The sequence below is a fragment of the Alosa pseudoharengus genome, unplaced genomic scaffold (genome assembly GCF_046254945.1).
Source record: "Alosa pseudoharengus isolate Yale_2024_CS ecotype anadromous, Long Island Sound unplaced genomic scaffold, YU_APseudo_1.1 YU_APseudo_1.1_scf_1, whole genome shotgun sequence".
In the NCBI taxonomy this organism is placed as follows: Eukaryota; Metazoa; Chordata; class Actinopteri; order Clupeiformes; family Clupeidae; genus Alosa; species Alosa pseudoharengus.
Genome location: NW_027468564.1, coordinates 55,373,696 through 55,397,659, shown reverse-complemented (window position 1 = coordinate 55,397,659; position 23,964 = coordinate 55,373,696). Strand labels below are relative to the sequence as shown.

Here is a 23,964-nt window from a genome sequence, read left to right as displayed (position 1 = left end):
GGTATTCAACATCACAAAGCCTTCATATCTCTCTATTGTCCACATCGCCCAATCTCTCCCACACTCTTTCTTTCAAGTGTCTCATTCCGAGGAATATATTTCTTCTCTCGCAGACTGGCTTTGTTTAGCCGGAGTTAATTGAGAGCGTTGCAGTGTTTTTTTTTTCTTCCTCTCCTCTCATTATCTCACTATTCCCCATTTTCATCTCTGTCTTTCAGCGTTTATTTCTGGAGCTTCAGTCTGTTGTGCGGAGCAGCAGACACTCCCAAACTAATCAGAATCTTCTCACACCAAAGGTGTTTTCTCTCGAGCACCTTACACCAACACTGACGTGTGACGACGACTGTCTTTGAAACGTTTCCCACACAGACTTGGGGCTCCACTGGGCTCGATACTGGCCCTGGTCCTCTCCAGCCCATGTTGTGCACGGCTCATGTTGTCGGAGCCCATGTTGTGCACGGCTCATGTTGCTGAAGCCCATGTTGTGCACGGCTCATGTTGCTGAAGCCCATGTTGTGCACGGCACATGTTGCTGAAGCCCATGTTGTGCACGGCTCATGTTGTTGGAGCCGGCGGTGTCGTGGCCAGTCCGGTCCTGCAGTGCCAAGGATTCCCCTTTAATGAGAAGCCAGTAAACAGCTATATGGAGTAGGGCACACTCTCCGCGGTGCCAACTGTGCCACGGGCGGTAAACACAGTCCAAATTCACACAAGTTTCCAGTCAAACTAACTTCATCTGACAACAACTTCCTCAAACAGGGCTGCCCATCCATGTGAATGGACTCTGCCCCACTTCATGTCCGTTTACAACACTTGCACCTAGCCAGGCACAAAATGGCTGCTACTGTGTGCGGTCTCCAGAACACCTGATCATGGGGTGTCTGCTGAATGGCTTCATGAGGTGGATCTCTGAGCTAGGAGCAGAGTGGTATGATTAGATCCTGAACAAACACGGGTGGAGAGGGAGGGAGGGAGGGGGGTGGGGGATGCGCGTGGTGGGGTTGGCGTCGGCCGGGCGTGTAATGAGGCCTGAGCGCGCTAAACTCCCCCCTCAGCCCAAACACAAACACTCCTGCCGGCTCCACCTGCACGCTCTGCATGCTAACCCACACACCAAACAATCACCACGCGCGAGCAGGGCGGGGGCACTGGGGCTGTTTTGTTTACTCTTGTTTACTCGTTTTTCCCTTTTATGTTTTTTAGTTCCTGTTCATCCCCTTATCCAATGACAGGTGGAGAACTGTGAAGGCTAAAGATGTTGAGCCCTGTAGATATTGTTTGTAGTCTGGTGCAGTGAGTCTCTTTCACAGGCTGCTTTTGTTTTAAGGACTCGAGGCTATTAATAGGGTCTTAAGACTACTAGTGAGACTCTGGTGTTCTTTTTGAGAGAAAGACTATTTCAGGACCAAGTCAAGTAGAATATAAATGTTTCCTGTGAAGGCAGGTGTAATATTTAACACATGAAACTGCAATCAAACTGAAATGATCAGGACAGTCATAACTGGTCAGCCATAACTGGTCAGCATACGATTGATCAGGAGAAAAGTCACAGAACGATTAAGGTGCCTGATTTCACACTGGTGATTTAAAGGAATCAAACGTCCCTTACAGAACAATGCATAATCATCATGTCAGTGTCCATGCCAATAGGAGAGGGTATAGTGACTGGCAATCAATGTGCTTATGCTAAACTGTAGGTAGAATGTGATTGGATGAAAGGTTTGTTTGTGAAAGGAGGAGGTGAGGGGGGGTGGGGGGGTACAACAGCACACAGCATGGCGCTGATTTTAGTGCGACACAAACAGAACAAAAAATAAATAGCTGGAGGAGGACGGGAGGAAGTGTGTAGAATACGGGAGAAAAGAAAAGAGAGAAGCACTCACCTCCCTGCTTACTCCTGTCAAGATAGATGGAGACACGTCGCGCTAGACCTGTGAGAGGGGGAGCAGACAGGGCAGCGGTTCAGCCAGGAGGGGCCGGACATGGGGTCAGAACATCAGACCAGCCAGAAAGGACACCACAGAGTTAGAGTCAAGGAGGCACACACACACACACACACACACACACACACACACACACACACACACACACACACACACACACACACACACACACACACACACACACACACACACACACACACACACACACAAAAAAACACACATATACTCCATTCACGCGTTACACAGACAGACAGACAGAAAGACAATACACATATTCCACAAACACGATACACAAACAGAGCAACAGATGTACATACAATGTCACAGACACACACACACACTTGGGGATGGCAAAAGCCAGAACAAGGCTGGAGCTGTGACATATGCCAATTAAACACCCTGCTCACTCCTCTAGTACAGGCCCCCCTCTGCATTTCAAGGAGCCACTCCCAAAAGCCTCTCTGCCATTTTCCAAAAACCCAAGAGAGACAGGGGTGGGGTGGGGAGAGAGAGAGAGGGGTGGGGTGGGAATAAGGGCAGAGAGAGCCCTTAATCTCGTCTAGAGAGCGCCTGAGGGAGGAGGCCACAATAATCCCTCGCATGGCAGCCCCACGCCCGCAGGAAACCAGCTAATGCAGGAAGAGGCCTCTCCTGGTGCAGACTAACAGCATAGGGAAGAGAGGAGGGGCGGGGAGGGGAGGGGAGGGCCTGTATGTTTAGCTAATCTGGAGACGTTACAGAAGGAGTGAAGTTGCCCAGCCTTGTTCTGCCTGCCTGAAGAGTCTTGGATGATACAAACTCAAACACAACGGAGATGTGGAGAGGATAATATATACACACACTCACTAACACTGAACGTACACACACAGAAAACATACACACATATGTGCACAGAATAAGCAATGCCAAAGAGCCTCAAAAAGCCACGATGGAAACAGTTAAAGAAAGGCCTTGAGAAGCGGTTACTGGATGCAGGGGAATTTCCCAGTGAGCCTTCAGAGAGGGGATAAGCTGGAGTGAGGGGAGAGCCTAGACTAGACTGTTATGGATTTTGGTTTAGAGAGAGAGAGAGAGAGAGAGAGAGAATGTGTGTGTGTGTGCGTATGTGTGTGTGTGTTGCGAAGCAAAGGTATGGTGCCCCTCACCGAGAACTACCTTTGATCGACCTCAACTCAACTGATAAAGACAACTGCTGGTCCTGCACACGGTAGCAGGTCACAACCACAGTGAGGTGGACATTTACCCCCCTTTCCTCTCAGCAAAACCATCCCCACTGGGGTGTGCTAGCATCTAAGAGCTAGACTAAACAATGAGGTCAACACACACCCTTCAGAGACAGCACTAGACAAAACAAACATCAAGCCCATTCTTAAAGAGATAAACAGGCCACTCAGCAGTCAGCAGAGAGATGTTGGAGATTATATGGGTTTAGAATTCTGCACCGGTAGGAAATCTATGTCTAATAAAATAAGAAAACTAGCAAAGTAGACCTAATGCCACTACAGTCTAATGTTACCTAAAGCTATACATGCCATTCTCTAACTCCTATCAAAGAGAAATCACCTGCCACACTGGTCATTCTCTATGAAAACGAAGGAGCAAGTCTCTTACAACTGTGGTCTTTCTCTCAGATAAAATGAATTTCATGAAATCCATGAAAACAGCATCTCTAGTCTGAATCACTGACAGCATATTTCCAATGTGTGGGAGGCCCAGCCTACGCCCGTGTCTACCCCTCAGTGCTGCGGAGCATCACCGGTGTCAGCTTCAGCTTGGAATCCCAGCGCTGGCTCGGGGTCAGTGTGGGTGGCGGAGCATACAGCATGACGACTACATGGTGTGCCAAATGTGACAGGTCCCAGACCAGCGCTGACGGGGTGGGTGTCCTTCCCAGCCTGCGGCGAGCAGGCGCGCTCCCCAGCTTCATTAGGGGCCCACATGCGGAGCAGGTGCTGTGTCTGTGGCAGGTGTCACACTGACTCTTATTGGATTTATTGGATGTAATTGTGTGTTTGGGCTGAATGATTGACTAGGGGCACGCCGCTTGGTGCCAACGTGCCAACCCGAGGAGTCAGATTCCACTTTGGCCTGGCATGAGGGCACTCCCCCTCCCTCAAATGTGAAATGGAATTTCAAACGACATTCATAACAGAACAGATAACAGATACACGTACAGTACAACACAATAGTTGGTCATGAACACGTATGCTTGACAATGTGATGGGTGAGGTTTTTGATGTGTACAGTATGGGTGTAGGTTGTTGAGACACAAAGGGCTGAGTCTACTTGTGACTAACATCTCACATCAAAAGCATAACAACACCGTTACAGATTTGGGGTTTCTGATAGAAATCTCACCAGTTCCCTGATGTCCAGCAACTCCCACTGCATTTCCAGCGGGCAGGCGTACAGTGAAAGGTAAGCAGACAGAAGTCATTTATCAGAGCGCAGAGTTTGGACTTGGAGCACACAGAAGGGAGATGGGCAAATAGAAATGAATGAGTGTGTGTGTTGTGCAACTGTGTGTGTGTGTTGTGTGTGTTGCAACTGTGTCTGTCTGTGTGCGTGTGCAGACCTCTTGTAGTGGGTAGCATGTCAGATAGACCCTGCCAGGCTGTCACCATCTCTGGGTTCCGCTGGTCGGCAAAGTTCTTCCAGATTCTCAAGGCTCCGTCATCTGACAGGGGACATCAAAGACATGGTGTGAGTGAGACGGCGAGAGAGGGAACAAGAAACTGAGAGAAAAAAGAAAGATGAACAGGATGGATGTAGAGAAAGGAGAGAGAGTGTGGGTGAGACAGCCAGGGAGATGAAAGAGAAGAAGAGACAGAGATAGAGAGAGACAGAGACAGACAGAGAGAGAGAGAGGGAGACAGAGAGAAAGAGGGAGAGAGAGCAAGAGGGAGAGAGAGAGAGCGAGGGAGGGGAGAAAATGAAGAGAAAAAGACAGAGATAAAGCAATAGAGTGAGAGGGAGAGAGAGAAAGACAGAGAGAAAGCGAGAGAGAGAGGTGAGAGGATGAAGAGAGAAGGCTGAATAATGGCAAGTTCTACAGACTACAGATACAGACTGTATATAAACTCTGCTGGTGCATACACATTACAAAAGAACACTGGCATTAATCTTAACAAAACTTCTGTATAATTTTAAAGGCAGAAAATATAAAGGTTTTATGTTTCCTGAAAGCACTGGCTTTACTGACGTCACTAAAATATCTTTTCTGTGACCTATTAGCAATTATATTATACTATATTTTAATACAGGTAAAATATATATAATAATTATCCTATATGTTATGAATCATCCCTACTGGAAAAACGTCCCTTAGCAGTTAGCAAGTTCCCTTATTGTTAATACATCTGGGAAAAACATGTTAAAATAGTTAAATCTGTACTGTGGCACTAGTGCACTAGTAAATGAGCACATTCAGTATGTTGTGCAGACACGCGGTGCGGACAGGAGGACTGACCGGTTGCTGTGAGCAGGAGTGAGCAGTCGTGTCCATTCAGATACTCCATGGCCGTGATGCGTGTGTAGCGAGGGTTGCCGTTGTAGAAGTAATCAAGCCTCTCTCCCTTCTCCCAGTCCCAAAAGCTACAAATATGTTTACACACACACAGACAGACACACACAGACTTTTCTGTTATTCAGTTACACATCGGCCCAGAAGCCATCTGGGGCTCTCGAAAACAATCTCTAGAGATTCATTAAAACTTTTGCCCCAAAAATAATTCGGGACATCAAACAGCAGCCTGGAGTTGGTGGCGGGGTGAGCCTAGGCTATGTGCATCAGTATATCATATTTATATATCCATCTGTGCCACTTCCCATATGTGGGTCACCCGTCTGTCAGTCAGAGCACCATCTCGAGTTCTCTTCGCTCCTGACAGACAAGAGGATTGAGGAGAACTTGAGTCAGCGGCATTCAAACTGTCACCTCTCATCAGCCGGGCAAGCTTTGCAAACTCGGGGACTGTCAAACTTTGTTGAGGTGTACTGAAGGAAGTGACCCAAATGTGAGCGATGGATGGGGACGGATGGAGCGCTGACCCCAAAACCTGGCCAGAGTGCTTTTGAAGTGCCCCAAGTTGCCTGGGATGCGTTGTGTCAAAAGACCTGATTGAAAGACCCAACTTAATGATGGATCTATGGAAGATGCTGCTTAGTATGAAACCACTTCTCAGGTATTGCTGAGCAGCACTTTGGATAAATATGAAATCAATTCGGACTGTTGGCGCTTGTGCTTTTGCTGTGTCGTATGCCAAAGATGAGGTTCACCGTCACCGTTCACCTGAGGTCTCCACACTCACCATATGCTGTCCTTATCGGCCACAGCGATGCAGGGGTTGAAGGGGTGGAACTTGACCACCGACGGAACGCCAGGGTTCCGGTTGATGAAGATCTGGTCGTCTAGCCGAGACACACCTGGAACAGAGGAACTTTTGGTCAGAGGTGACGGCAGTTAGTCTTACAACTCAATCTGAGCCTGGTGCAAATCGAGCAACGGCAATCAACGGCAAATCACGGCAACAGGGAGAATATTCCAGGTTGCCTGGTGCAAATCGAGCCCGTTTCATGGCAACAGGGAGAATGTTCCGGGTTATTTGTCGCAGCAGGAAAAAGAACAGCAAGAACAGATTCTCAGTTTGGTACTGTGCTCTGATCTGGGCCCTTTGGGGGCCAGTGGCATCTTTAGAGGCTTGGATCGCATTTATCATGATACTACCTCAAACAGAAGAAGAAACGACCTCACTGGTGCTACTGGCCCAGATTTGGCACTGCCTTTCATTTTGTAATAGAGAGAGCAGAGAACGTGCTGCTGATCGATGGTTTCCTGCATTTCGCTCTGCAACTTTGTTCTTTCTGGTGGCGTGGAAATAAACATCAGAGTGGCGCAGCCTGAATAATATAATGGCGTTTTAAACAAACATCTCATATTACTGTAGATGAGGGAGATGAATGCCTGGCTGCATTAGGTATGAGCTACACCAGGTGCGTAACTGAAGCGCTCCGTTCGCGACGCGTAAAATCCATTTCAGATGAATGGTCTATTTTTTTCGAACGTACGCCCCACTGTCACGTCTGGTGTAGCTACTTCCATTGATTATAATGGAAGCTAATTGTTGCAGCAGACGCAACGCGAACGGAACGCTTCAGTTACGCGCCTGGTGTAGCTCAGCCCTTAGTCTCACATCTGTCTTCATACCAGCAGAATGAAAGGCCTGGTGAGCCCCCCCCCCCCTCTCTCTCTCTTTCCCTTTCTCCTCTCCCCCCTCCCTCCCTTTTCATTTGAATGAGGGCAGCCGTGTCCCTCTCTCTTTTCAAGAGGATGGAAGCAAGCCTGGATGAAGGGAGTCGTGAGTGGAATTGGGGGGGTGGGGGGGGGGTGCATGCGTTGGGCTCTCCTGCTCTGACGCACACAGGCTTACGGCATCAAGAGCACATGTGGCGTGTGTGTGTGTGTGTGTGTGTGTGTGTGTGTGTGTGTGTAAGAGAAAGAGAGAGTGATTGAGTACATGTGCTGATGTGTGTTTGGGGAAGAGAGTGACGTGGGTGCGTTATCCATTCTGTTTGAGCCTCCACTGACTTCAGAGGGCCAGACTGGGGGGAGAGAGTGGGAGAGAGATGAGAGAGAGGAGAGGAGAGGAAAGAGAGATGAGCGGAGAGGAGGAGAGAGAGATGGGGGCTCCCACTCGGACGTGTTTACTGCGCATGCCTTAAGCGGGGTGAGGGGTTGGGGGGGGGGGGGGGGGAGACGCTTGTCTCCTCTTCTCTGCCTCGGGGAGCGTTCTCTTACAAATCTTTAGACAGCATTTGCGTCAGCAGAGTCAGTAGTGGCTGCAGCAGCTAAGCCCTGCCTCTCCACACCGTTACTCACTGCCCCAAATCCACAGCTTATCTTTCCTCTCTCAAAACGTTCCTGTTTCTCTTTTTTCTAAGCCAGTCAACTTGGCTGTCGCCGTTATTTAAAGAAGAATGGACTAGTGTCCATTACAATCAGTTCCGCAGAAATCATGTTGGCAGTACTGTAGCATCATGGCTGGTGAGATAAATAAGTAGGGATGATTTAAAAGGGAAGGCCTCATATCCGGTGATTAGTGCATGTGAGCGCACGCATCAGGGGGACGTCGGGCAGAGAGGCGTGCAAAGGGAGAGCAGGAGGAACCCAGGAAAAGACATGAGAGCTGAAATGAGTTCTACATCACTTCCTTAATGCATTCACTGAGTTTCTAGGTAGTGACTCAACAAACGTGTGTGTGTGTGTGTGTGTGTGTGTGTGTGTGTGTGTGTGAGTGTGTGTGCGCACAAGTTGCTCACCCCGTTGCGTGATGCGCTGGCTCTGCCTCCGCACGCGAGCATTCCGCAGGAAGCGCCATTCCCGCTCCTTCCGCACCTGACTCTCCACGTCGTGCTCCTCTGGAATCTGCCGGAACAGCACGCAAATGGGGACGTCAATAAATAAATACGTTTTCCACACACTCAAACACCACAGTAGGACATACTGTTGCGAGCTCCGCCGAAGCAGACTCTACTCCTCCCTTCTGTCATTTCCCCCCAGAAACACACGACACCGGCCACACATTGGGTGCCCCCCCCCCCCCACACACACCCTATTTCAAAGCCGCAGGCAGAGAGGTGCTAAAAGCGACCCCGTTGGAATTGATCTCTCAACGCGCAAAATGTTGTTTTTCTTCTCGCTCGTTTAGTCCTCCATCTCATTGATGAGCACAACCCTCCTCCACCTCTCCGTCCTCTACAGCCCCGGTGCTTTGTCGACTCCCTCCACCTCTACAGAAGCCCTGGCGCTCGCTCTCCTCCCGCCTGGGCCGCTTCCAGCGCTAGCGCGCCGCTAGCCGCGCTCCCACTAATGAGGGGAATCGGGGAGGGCACTTCCTCGGGCCGCGGCCTCTCCCTCCGCCACGGCGCCCTCGGAGGGGAGCGCGAGCCGCACCGGTTAATTAGCACTTATCGATTCCAGCGTCTCCACCAGCCAGGGAGCCTCGGGAGAAGTGTGTGTGTGTGTGTGTGTGTGTGGACTTGGTGTGGTACTGTGCCAGCCTTTGTGCTCCTAACAGTGGGCTGAGTGAGTAACCCGATCAGACTTGTGGGGAGAGCCGGTGCACTGGAGGGCAGTGCTGAGGGCTAGTGGGGATGTTTGCTATTGACCGGGCCCATGCGGTGACAAATCCATGTGGTTCACTTGGACAGAGCCTGACAGTGGGAGACTTATTTTCCGTGTGTGTGTGTGTGTGTGTGTGTGTGTGTGTGTGTGTATTTGTGTGTGTGTTGGGGGTATGGCAAGAGATAAACTTTCATAGCTGTTTGTGAAGCTCTGATAAAAAAAAACTTTTGGATAGAGGAAACCCAGTGTCTGTTTCAAGAGCCCATCCACCCCCTCCATTCCAGGATTAGACATCCACTGGGTCACGTGAAGAGTGATTGCGGCCTGTGCTACTTACAGAACAGTGCTGTGTGTGAACAGACAAGCCGAGAGAGGGAGAGAGAGAAAGTGAGGAAGAGATAATGAGAGAAAGCAATACATGATTAGAAAAGAGAAAGACACAAGCCCAAGTCTGGATATACACCACATGCGTACCTGTGTGTGTCTGAACGAGAGACAGAGCAAGGGAGAGAAGCTGAAAGACAATGGAGAGAACGAGAAAGTGAATATGAAAAGCCACGTGCTGGAGTGAGCGAGGGCTTTAGGAGGTGCTGTCCACAGCTGTCCGCTCCTGCACTCTCCTCTCTTCTCCTCTCCTCTCTTCTCCTCTCCTCTCTTCTCCTCTCCTCTCTTCTCCTCTCTTCTCTTCTCCTCTCCTCTCTTCTCCTCTCCTCTCTTCTCCTCTCTTCTCTTCTCCTCTCCTCTCTTCTCCTCTCTTCTCTTCTCCTCTCCTCTCTTCTCCTCTCCTCTCTTCTCCTCTCTTCTCTTCTCCTCTCCTCTCTTCTCCTCTCTTCTCCTCTCCTTCAGCCTCTCTTCTCCCCTCTTCTCCTTTCCTGCAGCCTCTCTTCTCCTCTCCTCTCTTCTCCTCTCTTCTCTTCTCCTCTCTTCTCTTCTCCTCTCCTCTCTTCTCCTCTCCTCTCTTCTCCTCTCCTCTCTTCTCCCCTTCTCTCCTGCAGCCTCTCTTCTCCCCTCCTCTCCTGCAGCCTCTCTTCTCCTCTCCTCTCCTCTCCCCTCCTCTCCTCTCTTCTCCTCTCCTGCAGCCTCTCCTCCTCACGCCTCAGCACTGCCTCACATTAACATTATTGACAGCAACCGGCAATAACACGAGGATCACGCTAATGGACCCTAATGGAGCCGCGCTCTCTCTTGCTTTTTCCTCATCCTTTTACGCTGTCTCTTGCCTCTCTCTCTCTTTCTCTCTCTCTCTCTCTCTCTCTCTCTCCCTCCCTCTCTGCCCAGCCGTGATGCTTAATAAGCACATTTCCAGGGTGGTGGAAACGAGCAGAATGTTAAACAAGCCCAGTGCTAATGTATGAGGCTCTCCAGCACATGTACTCTCTACACCAGCCTCTGCCACGGGGGCGTGTGGTGGGGAGGAGAGAGAGAGGGAGGGAGAGAGAGAAAAGAGAGAGAGAGAGAGGGAGAGAGAGAGAGAGAGAGAGAGAGAGAGAAAGAGAGGGAGGGAGTGTGTGAAGGCTTCAGTCTCTGAAGAGTGAGACCCAGAGAAGAGAGAGGGAGAGAGAGGTAAAGGTGATAAATGGGGGTGCAGGTTTGCAGCATAATAAGTGAGACAAAGAATAAGAGAGAGAGGTGGTGAAAAATGGCAGTGCATGTGTGCAGCAGAATAAGTGAGACAAGGGGAGCGAGTGAGCGAGCAAGCGTATGAAAAAGAGCGAGAGAGAGAAAGATAAGAGAGGAGGAGGAGGGAGTGAGAGAGAGAAAGATAAGAGAGGAGGAGGAGGGAGTGAGAGAGAAAGCGAGATCAGGCCGGTCTGATCTGCAGCTCCATGAACACTCTGAGCCCCGCGGCCACAGGGACCAATGCTACACACACACACACACACACACACACACACACACACACACACCCTGCTCTTTCCCATTCACAGTCAATTGGGCAAGAAAAGAGTGCAAAAAATATTGAATTTCACTGAGCGGTTCTTCTTGAAAGGTCCACTTTGACTTCACCGATCCCATCCACACACACAAAAAAGTAAACAAATGGCCACATCTGACCGACCAGCCACCGATGCCCACAAGCCAGCATTGCTGACACAGGCATCCGCTAACCTGCGCGGCGTCGAGAGAGAGAGCGAGTGAGTGAGTGAGTGAGGAAGTGAGCGGTGGCCGGCGATATTAAAGGGAAGTTTATGGAGTGCACTCAAAATCCTGCAACGCAGCAGCAGCAGCTTCTCCAGCACCAGCGCAGGAGTGGTGAGGAGGAGCCGGCGAGCCACCCGGCCCAGACACGGCCCAGGCACGGCCCAGGCGCGGGCACGGCACGGACACGGCACGGAGGAAGTTTGGCAGATTCAGCCGAGTCGGAGAAGACGAGCTGACACAGGCCTTCCCTCCTCTTTCTCTGAGTGCTGGGAGGATGAAAGGATGTGAGGGGAAGGGGGGAAGGGAGGAAGAGAGGGAGGGAGGGATGGAGTGGAGGGGGAGTGGTGGTGGGGTGGGGTGGGTGGGTGGGTGGGGGGGGGTCAGCTGAGTTGCTGGGTGGAGCAAACGCCGGTGATGAGAGCCTCACATGACTTCAAGGTTCCTCCGAGTTGACAAGGAAGGACTTAACGCTTGCAGCCACTGTCAGCAAAGTGTCAAGGCGAGCGAGCCAGCGTGCTCAGTATGCGCTGCGTCACACGGGAACAACGTCTCAACGGTGTTCCACGACAAAGCCAATAAAATAACGCCGTGTCTTCCATCCAGTGTCTAAAGACAAACATTATACGACGCCAACATCAAAGGCCCAAAGCTTTGATTCCAAATCACTGACTATGTCAATCTTTATTACAAGCCAAGGCTTCATGGAAAACGTGGGTGCTGTGAGGACTATTTCACTTTCACCGAAGCTGTCGGTTGAAGTTGAACGTGGCCAACCTCCTCAGGTGGCACACGTGGGCATGTTCGACAGGACTTACTCCACTGCTGTGCGGGGCCTCTGAAATGGCCAGGACGCGAGTAGGTAGAACGGTGCGGAGATGTGTGTGTGTGTGTGTGTGTGTGTGTGTGACGTCTTATTGGGCTGTCTGTCTCTGTGTGTGTGTGTGTGTGTGTGTGTGACCGTTAATGAACACTCCCCACTGATCTTCAAGCATAATAATGCAGTGCATTATTAATTACATCACAGGCCACCCTGCCAATTAGACTGGGTCTATAGCTAGCGGCCAGCGATGCGCTCGCTTCCTCCTGGGGGAAGGGCCTCTGTGGAGACAAGTGGCTAATCCAACGTGCTAACGAGTCTTCAAAACAAGTCCCAAGATTGTTTGTGGTTACAATCAGTGGCAGTTGCATTCTATGAAATCACATATTGATCTATGATTTACAGCAAGCTTTTAATACCATTCAGAAAAGCCTCTTTATGGAAATGTGCTCAGATGATATGTTTTGCTCATCTGTTTATCTGACAGTCTGTACAAGCAGAAACCGTCAGCATGCTCTCATCACAGTCACTGTGCACTCTCCTCTCTGGTGAAGAAAACCATTCAGATCATCTCAACGGGCTACATGGCATTAGAGAGAACCAGAAGCATTGTTGCACTTGTGGTAATGGTGCATTCAAGCCATCAAATGCTGTAGAGCAGAGAAGGCCATGGGGGTTTGAACACTGTTGAGTACAGATGATGCATGTAGTCTGTGTGTGTGTGTGTGTGTGTGTGTGTGTGTGTGTGTGCGTGTACCTTCATGACGGGCTGGGCGAAGTACTTGGCGCTCCAGTCACACAGGCCTGTCTGCATGGTGGCGCTGATGTAGTTTCTGTGTGGGGTCGGGTCGTCTCCATCCTCCGCCGCCTGGCACGCACAGGTCGGACACACAGACAGACAGAGACATCCAGAGACAAAGAGAACAGACAGGGACAGTACAGAAAAACATATGCGCGCACACACATTTACACGCGTGCGTACACACACACACACACACAAACAGCAGTGTTCCATCAGAGAAATGAGGAGAGAGGAAAAAGTGAAATTCCATCAAGCGGACAAAAGTCAGACAGGAAACCACACAGAGAAGCAGAACATTCGCAGACAGACCAGACATGGACGGGACAAAGAGACAGACACACACACACACACACACACACACACACACACACACACACACACACACACACACACACACACACACACACACACACACACACACACACACACACACACACACACACACACACACACACACACACACACACGGGAGAGAGAGGCAGAGAGGAATTAGTCAGTATATTATTGCAATGTCAGAGAGCATGATTAATGTATTTTGTCAATACTTCTCCTCGACCTTCAACTTGCACAATAAAATCAATAGGTACAAAAGCATACTGCTTATTACAGCACGGCCATCAGACCACAGAGTGAATGCTTCTCTAGAACTTTCAATACACCTAATTCAGCTTCCATTCCATCCTGTTATATAAGGCAATCCATTTGTTTCCCTAAAGAACAACAACAACAACTACAACAACAACAACACGACTTTCCACAGCAGCTTCTTCACAGAGAAGCCTGGCAGCAGATCCTTCCGGAGCCTTCCGGAGTCCTACCTGGTCGGGCCCTTTATCAAACATCTTGCGGGTACGGGGGAACTGGTGCGAGTGGGGCGCCTGGCCCCCCAGTGTCGGCGTGTAGGGGGGCCGGGCAGGGGGTGCGTCGCGGGCGGGGGGCTTGGGCACCTCATTGGTCAGGCTGGAGCTGCTGGCACTGGGCATGGGTGGGGAGCCACTGGAAGGAGATGAACAGCGTTTGGATCTGTGGGGCGCACTGCAAGACGCAGGGCAGAGTCATTGTCTGTCAGGCAAACATGCAGCACAGTACTGTTCTACTGATGGACACTGGAGTCTGTGGTGTGGACGGGCAATTTGCTAGTCGGGCTAGTTGCCCGAAAGGCTCTCGGTGAGCTCAGTTATTACCTGCGGAGCCAGGTGTGTTTGAACCTGCCGCTATTCTGAATTAGTGTCTACACGGACCCGGCTAGGTGTTGCACCTAGTGAATGCACGTTACGATAAAGAAGGACGTATAGACACTAATTACATTCAGAAGAACGGCAGGTTCAAACACACCTGGCTCCACAGGAAACAAACAAACTCACAGGGAGCCTTTCGTGCATTGCTTGTGAAGTCCAGAGTGTGCAGCTAGAGAGAGTCAGTTTTGGGAAAAGAACAAAATTCATGTTTTGAATCATGAACCTTGTTCTACTGTGCTTCTGTGTTACTAATGTGTGCTTGTGCTATCAGGCTGATTAGGATACTGTTGTTTGTGGAGCATTTGTGACAATGTGTCTTTACGATCAAATGGCTGAGAGATTACAGCGTATGTTTGCTGTGATAGTGGAGAATTTGGTCCAGGTCTCAGAGAGTGTGTGTGTGTGTGTGTGTGTGTGTGTGTGTGTGTGTGTGTGTGTGTGTGTGTGTGTGTGTGTGTATTTGCAATCCCAGGGAAAACATTGTAAGTGTGGAGCTGTGTGAGTGTGTGGCCGTAAGTAAGGACGTGGAACTTGGGTAACTCACCCAGCCTGGTGTATGTGTGTGCCTTTGCTGGTGGGGCTGGCCGGGGCCGACTGCGTGGACGAGCCGCAGTCCAGGATCCTCTGCGACCGGGCGTTCATGGTAGCCTGCAGCACACACACACACACAACAGCACTCACGGACAGCACCTGACACAGCGGCGCCACAGCATGGTCTCAAAAACAGCATGCTTAAGACTCGCGTGGGAAATCACGGCGTCTCCGAGCGGAGCAAACGAGCTGGCCGGAGGACGATTGGACAGATTAGAACCCACGAGAGCGGAAATGAAGAGCAGCTGTAATCAGCGCGCAGCCCAGCAGCAGGCCTGTGTCTCCCTCTGATAGGCACTCACCAGCAGACGCCATCATCACTAACGGCAGAACGATGCATTAAGTGTTTCTCAACCAAACAGTATGAGGCATAATTGGCACAAGAGAAGTAATGAAACACTGATGGGTAGAAACTAGTTTACGGAAAGCGACAGAGGCAAACTTGTACACCATTCAAACAATCGCACAGTTTTTTTCCCACTCCAACTCTCTCTTTGCCATCTGGAGATGAGGTTTTATTTGATTTCTATGCTAATTCCCACTAGCTGATAGCATGAGTTTGGGGGGGGGGGGTTGCTGGCATGTTTGGGTTTGTGCGGAGACATTAATTGCTTGTGTTTGCACGCCGGTGCTTCATTAAAAATGGAGCCGTGAAAATAAATGAAGGAAACGGTAGGCAAAGAATTGACACTTACTATGGAAATGTGCCAGGCTCTACTCTGAAAGCCTCCCCACTTCAGGGACAAAATATTAATTACACAGAGAGACAAGAAAGGCATAAATCACGGCAGCAAACACATAATGAAACACAAGCGAGATAAACAAACTTGTTGTCGAGGAAGCGTCAAAAAGTGTCAATGTGAGAAAATCAATTATATTATCAACCTGAGAAAACGTCCGCTGCATCTCATTCGAGATATGTGCACGTGAAAATAATAGCTTTGGATACGTCACTGGACACCCTTGAGGAAATCTCGCAAAATAATTAAATCAGAGGAAAAGAAAACCTGATGCACCTCGACCTCGGCTGACGCGGTGATGAGCGCACGTCCGGTGACCGGGGAACCAGGGGCCTGAGCAACAGTCCAGTCAGCTAATGTGAATCTTACCGGGTGATTGGACAGGGACGCAACTCTGGCACCGCACCGTCAAGATCAAAGACTCATTAAAGAATAATGGAGCAGAAAAAATATATGAAGCTGGTACTTGCTGCTCTTAAATATTTCATTGGCACATTTCCAATGCAAAGTGTGAGATGTGCTTGGCAGCAAGAGGGGTTTGTTCATCGTTGACTTCACCTTAGCCGCTTCTTTTTTGGCTGTGATATCGGGTAACTCTGTTTGGCATTGCATTAGCAGCCTATAGAACTAATGAATACTGATGGAAAGAGGATACAAGGGCTCGTGCGAGTACAGATAGAGATATCGGAGAGCACAAGGATGAAATACAGAAACCTAGACACTTAAATTCTATGAAGACATTAAGGCAGTGAGGGTGTTACACTAGAATAAAAATATGAAAAATAATAACTGCATTTGGAGTCTTTACATAGGCTACAATTCTTCCCCAACAACATCTTCCCCACTCAAATTATTTTCAATGTTTCTTTCTACTTGACCGAAGTGTCTTTTAAAAACAATAAAAATACATGTAAAAAAAAAGTGTATTTTAAAGAAATTTTTCAAAAATTAACAATCAGGCACACCTAGTCACTGGCATATGCAGCACTGACTCTAGTCAGTCCTCTAGTCAATGCTGGGGGAGGGAGGGCCTCTACATCTCTCAAGTAAGAGGGTAGCGAGGTTGTTTTCCTCCTGCTGTGCAGTGGGAGGGTTAAGACTAAGAGTGGAGTATAATTGTTTTTTATTACGGTCAGGGTTTATTGCCAATCCCAGTGTAGTTTCCTGGGCACTGTACAGGCTGTTCTTTCTCAAAAGTGCACCTGTTTATTTATTCATCAATTAAAGGCCTTGGCAAATTAAGCTGTACAGAAAACATTTTTATCACTGGGTCTTCCCAACTGGGGAAAGGGTGTGCAATTCAACGACGTGAAAAGCAGCACTTTTGTTTGTGCGCGTTTGTGTTCATTAACGTTATCACGTTGTCCATCAACGTGAAAATGACAGTGTTCATCTCTAAGAAGGGCGGTGTAAGATGGTGGTAGTCACGTATGGTTAAGATCCAACAGGCTATTGGTTTAAAGATAAAAGGTGTGGGGAAAATGGCAAATCCTACAGGATTATTTTATGAGGAATAATTTGATGACAAAAAGTTTTTCAATTTTAACATGCATAACATAACAAAGATAGTTCCATATTATGCTTTCTTGTTTTTAAAGGCTAATTAATTCATGGTAGGCACTGGCTGACACTAACAAGGAGCATCCTACCTAATTAACACTGACTTGGGGACAAATTGTTATGATACGGTGAACTTAATCTGAGTATGAATGTATTCTAATTAGCATGAGTAAACGCAAGTTTCCAGAAGAGAACGAGCACTGGCATTCAGATTATACTCGGGCTGAAGTAGAAAACTGTTCCATGCCAGCACCAACACATTTCAACTCAAGTGAAAATCCAATTAACTGCCTTCCAATATGACAATTAATGCACTGACAAAAATCCTACAAAAATAAACTTTTAATGAGGAGACACCTTAATGTCCCACTTAAAAAAAACAACAAAAAAAACAGAACAATTACTGGCCCTGAAAATAGAAAAACCAATTTGTCACCCTTGGTGTCAAAGTTCTGTTTAAGACCTTACAACAGCCACTTGGCTAATGGCATCACACTCTCATCACACTCGCTTTCAAAGTCGGTCCACATTTCCATGACGCTGCATGTATAAACCCACTCGCCGTCTCCATTTTGTCTCTCTCTCTCTCGTGTGCCGAGCCTGATCTGTGGAGGCAGCTGGTAAGATTAGACGGCTTCCCTGCTTCGCACGTGCCTTTGAAGTGCAGCTCACCAGAGGTGTGAAAGCACGACTTACACTGACGAGAGTTCAAGCACAAGTTTGTGCTATGCTCAGAAGGAAAGGCTTCCCTTATCATGATCGATAAACAAACCTACCTCAGAAGGAAAGGCTTCCCTTATCATTATCGATAAACAAACCTACCTCAGAAGGAAAGGCTTCCCTTATCATTATCGATAAACAAACCTACCTCAGAAGGAAAGGCTTTCCTTATCATTATCGATAAAAAAACCTAAGTCATCGCTTCCCATTAGTCCCTTTAGTTCAGGCCAGGTGATCCGACTGGGGAATTTCCTCAGCTGTTGGCCTGTTACTTAGGTCACGGAACAAAGGGAGAGGGGTTGTTTTCCTCCAGATGAACTGTGCGGAGGCACGCCCTCGGCCTCCGGACTACGCCATCTTAGATCTCTGAGAGGAGAGACGGCGTGTTCGTCTCTCCGCTCTCAGAGCGCCTCAAAGCGCAAGATCAAAGGAGCGGGAAACACGAGGTGAGGATCTCTGGCTAAACCTCTCTCTGATTCATTCACTGACTCAAGTTTGATGTGATTTCTTTTGGGTTTGACACATGAAACATACACCAGACAGCTCATGTGAAAGTTATGGGGAGAGCCACTGGGAGAGAAAAATCAACAGTGTTTTTAAAGGAGGAAGAGAAAGATCTAAAAAACTAAATCTTAAGTGTCAATGCAATACAGTATGCATCACACTCTTCGATACAGTGCAGAGATCTGAAAACTTGCTTGAGGCTAGTTTTAAAACCAATGGGAAGGTAGATTATATTTGTGTCAGCAGTGGGATCCAGTCCAAAATGTCACCAAACTATACGTTCAGAAAAGTAGCTGAATTTGACCTCTCTCAACTCTCGACGACTTGCTAGAAGAACAGACAACCCCCCCTCCCGCCACACTCAGCAGCAGAAGGGTGGAGACCCACCGCTGCCCCTCAGAGAGCCGAGCATCTCGCCGGCGTCCGTGGCGCAGTGCAGCATCCTCGGGACGAGCCCTGAGACAGCGGAGGCACCGCAGGACACCCCCACACCCCCTTTTGCTCTGCTCGGGTAATTCATTAGCCGCCTGCTAGCGCTGGAGCCGCGGCACCACCGGCACCGCTGCGGCCGGCAGGGGGTCTTAAAGCAGCGACGAGGGGCCCCGCTGGCGACGTGGGGACTGTCCATGTCAGCAGCGGAGATAAAACAAGACGGAGAAGGGGGGAGCCGCTTGTGGTTATTACCCCTTTAACTTATGAGTGAGCTCGCTGCACCCTGCACACACACACACACCCCCCGCACACACGCACGCACACACACACACACATACCAACCCCGCACACACAGCCGGGCCTTTGGGGAGCCATTGCCATTTAATTGCATTTTCACAATACTAACGGCTTGTGGAGGCGTAGAGAGCCAAGAGGGCTGCCAGTGTGGCATGTCTGGGTGTGTGTGTGGAGATGGAGCCAGTGTGGCATGTCTGTGTGTCTGTGTGTGTGTGTGTGTGTGTGTGTGTGTGTGTGTGTGTGTGTGTGTGTGGAGATGGGGCCTGTGCAGAGAGAGTGCTGAGGAGGCGCAGATCTCTCATTACCTTGTACGCGATGCTGTTGAGGACCTTCATGGCCAGGTCGGACACCTCGGGGAAGGGGTCGGCCGCTAAGTGCAAGAGGACCCTCCAGATCTGGGTGTAGACGCTGTTGAACGACACACCTGAAAAGACAGACGTTTGGGGAGCACTTTTAGATCAGGAGCATCAAGTTTACTTTGTGAAAGATATGACAACAGATTTGAGTAGAGAAGTTGTTGTGAGTTGTGAAGTTCTAGGAACCTTCCATAGAAGGTAAAACTGTTTTGAGTAAGCGTTGGTGTTCAGGAGATTTATTTCATACTGATGTGATCCATCTTCATCTCATTCCATGTCAACCTTCTGATTCGTCAACATAAAAAATAAAGATACATCTTCAGAGTTGTGGAACTCCTCTGATTAATTTGGTAAATAAAACCAAATAAATCGACCAAGCCGATTTGTTTAGGAAATGTGTCACTTGTTTGGTGTATTAAATTCAATATCAAAGTGAGACTACACACAGCCACTGGCAGAGAGAAAAATGAACTGCAGAGGCGCTCAGTGCGGGCGAATCATCCCTCTTCTGAATGTGACGGATGTCAGGGCAGAAGCCATCATTAGGCATCTTTATCACGAACAGAAATCATTACGCACCCCACGCCACGCCACGTCTCGCAGGGCAACAGGTTGAGGCCTGACTGACATTTTACGTTCTCTCCGGGGAGTGCTCCACCATTTTGAGGTGACATTAACATTCCTTTGCTCGCTCGTTCCCCTGCATAAATGCCCCCCCCACCCCACCCCCCACACACACACACACACGCCATCCCCCACAAGTGGTCGACTTTTTGTGCTTTTGAGGCCTGTTGAAAGCCCGTCACTCATTTCCATCACTAAGCCTTGTCCCCTGGTGGCTCTCTGACACCAAGAGGAGTTCCAAATCGTTTCGCCTTCTTCTCATCAACTGGTAAATATTGCCCCTTGTTCTGTTACTTTTTGTGTTTTTGCTTTTCTCTTTTTTTGCGGTGAGCTGATTCGCCAACATGCTTCTCAGCATCTGTCAGCTTGGGTTTGCCTGTGTGGATCTGTCTCCGGGCCCCCCCACGGTGGCGCTGGCTGTAGCGCTGACAGCTTCACATCCACCCCCCCATGGAGTTGTTTACTGTAGGAGCCGGTGGGGTGGAGCGGGTGGGGTGGGGGGGGGGGTGTAGCAGAGGAACGCGCCCCGAGTCATTGGCATTCATTGCGTGTGCGATGACTAGCACATACTCGATCCAGAGAGCTTCTTGAACTCCATCTCCGGGGACTTCCTCCCCACCCCCACTGATCATCAGTGCTACCGCCACCGCCTCCCTCCCTCCTCTACCCCTCCCTACCTCTATCTGCTCCCCCTCTCTCTCTCTCTCTCTTCAAAACCCTTCTACATCACAAATTACGACTGATAGTAAAGGCATGTAACAACGAGAGCAGTAAAAGAAACTGCAAATGAATTAGGATTTCACGCTCGGCGGGATGGGAAACTTACGCAAGTCCCTGGGGAGGAGGAGGAGGAGGAGCTGGTCGAGTGAGGGCACCTGTGTGGCCTAATGCCCAGTTTGCCCACTTAGGAGCTCAACGGTCCTGGCTTGCGCTACAAGTGTTCAACAAGTCCAGCACTACAGAAAAGTTGCTGGTCGGTTGCCTCTTATGTCCTGCAAATAAACCATTTGAAAGCTCAGCTTTTAAGTGCGCACTCTTTCGTGCTTTCAGGTCATAGAGCAGAAACAGAACACCCTTGTAACTACCCGCTAGTTGCCCGTGTTCACTTTAGATCATCCCCCCACAGAGCGGCAGGCTAGCATCGGCCTCCTCCTGTGCTATTGTGTATGCTAACTGCAGAGAAGAGAGGTTATGTAAGGACTGCTGGGACACACCTCAGACAGACACACAGAGACTGAGAGAGGGAGAGAGAGAGAGGGGGATAGAGGAACGGAGAAGACACGCAGAGACGGAGAGAGAGAGAGGGGGATAGAGGAATGGAGAAGAAAGGAGGGAGGGAAAGAGTTTGAAATTTCACCAAAAAGACTTTTACTGCATCAGACTGTCACATTTTAACAACTGTGCAAATCATGAAAGACAAACAAAAACGAGCAAAAACATTACAAAGGAAGGTACCGAGCAGTAGAGAGCAGGACAGGAAGAATGGGAGAGAGGCAGACAGGAGGGAACAACACGCTAGTCTGAAGGGGTGGTGTGTGTGTGTGTGTGTGTGTGTGTGTGTGTGTGTGTGTGTGTGTGTGTGTGTGTGTGTGTGTGTGTGTGTGTGTGTTTATGTGTGTGTGTGTGTGTGTGTGTGTGTGTGTGTGTGTGTGTGTGTGTGTGTGTGTGTGTGTGTGTGTGTGTGTGTGGGGTGGGGGGCAATACAAGAGCTGATTACAGGAGTAACAAAAATTGTGTGGGGAGAAAGGATGGCAGAGATGGGAACAAGTGGAATGAGGGAATTAAGAGAGAGAGAGAGAGAGAGAGAGAGAGAGAAAGAGAGAGAGAGAGAGACGGAGAGAGGAGCTGATGGAGGGTGAAGGCCAGGTGATTTGGGATGAGGTTAGCTAGCGGCGCCAGCAGCAGCCTGCACAAGGTCACTCTCACCGCCACGGATGAGATTAGCCCGTGCTCGACAACATCTCATATGAGACCGTCACCCTCAGAGATCTGGAGGGAGAACTTGGATGGGACACCTACTTGACAATATGCTGGTAATACACCACTGCTTTGAGGATTATGGTGACACTAACACATCCAAGGTAGCCCAGGAATACTAAAAGAATGTCTTACCTTTTCATTCATACAAACTTTGCAACCGATCAATACATCAATACTGGAGTGCAATTTACCTTCTGCACAACGCCAGGTTTCATTCTTTCATGACTATATATGCTGAGCACAATTGCGGTTTCACTTCTTGGTGAAGCATTCTCTTTATTTGTTCCTGCGCTGCAGAAAAGTGCAAGCCGGCGGTGAAATGTCTACTACAAAATGAGTTATCACACCCACGTCCACTCGTCCGAGCGCAATCCATACTCCTTTATGAGACGGAGGATATCACTGCAGAAAAGTGCCACTCAGACTCCTCACCTCCTCTCACGTCTAAAAGCCTCGGAAATGCACTGACACAGGTGTAGTGGAGCCAGCAGAATGGAAATGGACGGGCTTTTTGTAATCATTGGCCATGTCGTAAGCACTCTCTCCCATGTCAAGACCACTGGCACATTATTCACACATCTAAAATGGCGGCTGTACTGTATTGTTGTGCAGATGAAGCTAAATGGAGGCCATGTTGCCACTGCTGCTGTGATGAGGAGGTAAAGAGCAACAGCGAGACATGACAGTGGCACTGATTATGATCCAACACATACATTTCAACCCTCCACCAGCACGAGATGCGCAGGATCTATATGGCCATCTCCTATAAGGGCAGCCCCCCCCCCCCCTCCAGTGATGTATTGAGCCTTTAATCCAAATCTGATTGAGAGAGTGCGGTCTAATGCAGCGCTGCGCTGCAGAGTGGCGGCGTCGGGGGCGTCTGGGGAGCCGGCTGTAATAAGAGATTCACCTCCCCATTCCTCAATGGCTGATCTCCCCTCACTGATGCTAATGAGGCCGTTCTCATGTGTGTGCTTAGACACAAGGGCTAATCCGCCGCGCTGCCTGGCTAAGAGCCAGAGAAACGCACTGCCGCCGCCGCAGATGCTGTGGGCTTATAAGCCCCATTAGACCATGCAGCAGTGTGTGTGTGTGTGTGTGTGTGCGTGCGTGCGTGCGTGCGTGCGTGCGTGCGTGCGTGTGTGTGCGTGCGGTGTGTGTACGTGTGTGAATTAGCACAGGTGCTGGAGCCGGAAACGTAACCACACGGGTCTTACTGCCGCAGGAAACGTTAGTAATTTTGACTGTTTTAATAGTTATGAGGATTACAATGGGCTATTATAGAGCTTGATCGTCAGGCTGGTGCTATGAATGACCTCAGATGACACTCCATCTCAGCACCACATATTTCTCCCACCAGTCACTTCCATCACCGGTGCGGTGGCTAGTGACTAACTTGTTGTTGTTGTTGCCACAGCTAGCCCTGGCTCCGGTCATCCTGCCCCATGAGTGGACACAGAGCAAGGAGCAGGAGAGTCCATCATTGTGGACAAACTGGCTACATCTACTAGCCCTCCACTGTTCAGCTTCTCTTTGACTCAACTACATTACATGACATCATTATAATTACATTATTATAATTATCATTGATATTGATATATTGTTTCTTGGTTAGTATATCACTATTTCATGAACACTCCACATCAAATAAATATTTGACATCAATGGTGCATAGGAGGAACTGCTCTGGGCGTAGCTTACATAAGCCTCCTTCACACATGCATTGCTGTGCACTCTGTGTTTGTACTGGAGCGTGGTGGTGGTGGGGGTCACGGCGGGGGACAGTGCCGCAGGAGTGTGCTGGTTGGCGGCGGCTCTCCTCTGGGAGAGGGTGGGGAGAGCGTGGGGCCATCTCGCGCGCAGGGCTGCGGCCGCCTCTTAAAAGCCTGCTGCTCACCACTGGGCCTACTGCTCAGCACTGCCGCAGCATCAGGCTGTGCGTGTGTGTGTGTGTGTGTGTGTGTGTGTATGTGTGTGTGTGTGTGTGTGTGTGTGTGTGTGTGTGTGTGTGTGTGACCTTTCAGAGCAGCCATGTCCTCAGAAGCGAGGTTCATCTGCACAAGTTTAGCAGCATGCTTAACTCCAGAGTGTGCAG

The 23,964-nt window shown here is 49.4% G+C and overlaps 1 protein-coding gene across 7 annotated transcripts in view; it reads right to left on the bottom strand.

Moving 5' to 3' along the window:
• rptor (regulatory associated protein of MTOR, complex 1) overlaps positions 1-23,964 on the bottom strand; it is a 150,209-nt gene that overhangs the window by 8,997 nt on the left and 117,248 nt on the right. For 2 of the 7 annotated variants that reach the window (XM_076293483.1, XM_076293476.1), the window contains exons 22-30: positions 19,215-19,333; positions 14,610-14,713; positions 13,646-13,862; positions 12,783-12,893; positions 8,262-8,367; positions 6,254-6,368; positions 5,413-5,537; positions 4,519-4,620; positions 1,884-1,931 (exon numbers count right to left, since the gene is read on the bottom strand). In XM_076293483.1, the coding sequence (XP_076149598.1) occupies positions 1,884-1,931; positions 4,519-4,620; positions 5,413-5,537; positions 6,254-6,368; positions 8,262-8,367; positions 12,783-12,893; positions 13,646-13,862; positions 14,610-14,713; positions 19,215-19,333 (1,047 nt within the window). The remainder of the gene's footprint in view (positions 1-1,883; positions 1,932-4,518; positions 4,621-5,412; positions 5,538-6,253; positions 6,369-8,261; positions 8,368-12,782; positions 12,894-13,645; positions 13,863-14,609; positions 14,714-19,214; positions 19,334-23,964) is intronic. The other 5 variants (XM_076293520.1, XM_076293490.1, XM_076293498.1 and 2 more) reach the window with 5 other exon arrangements.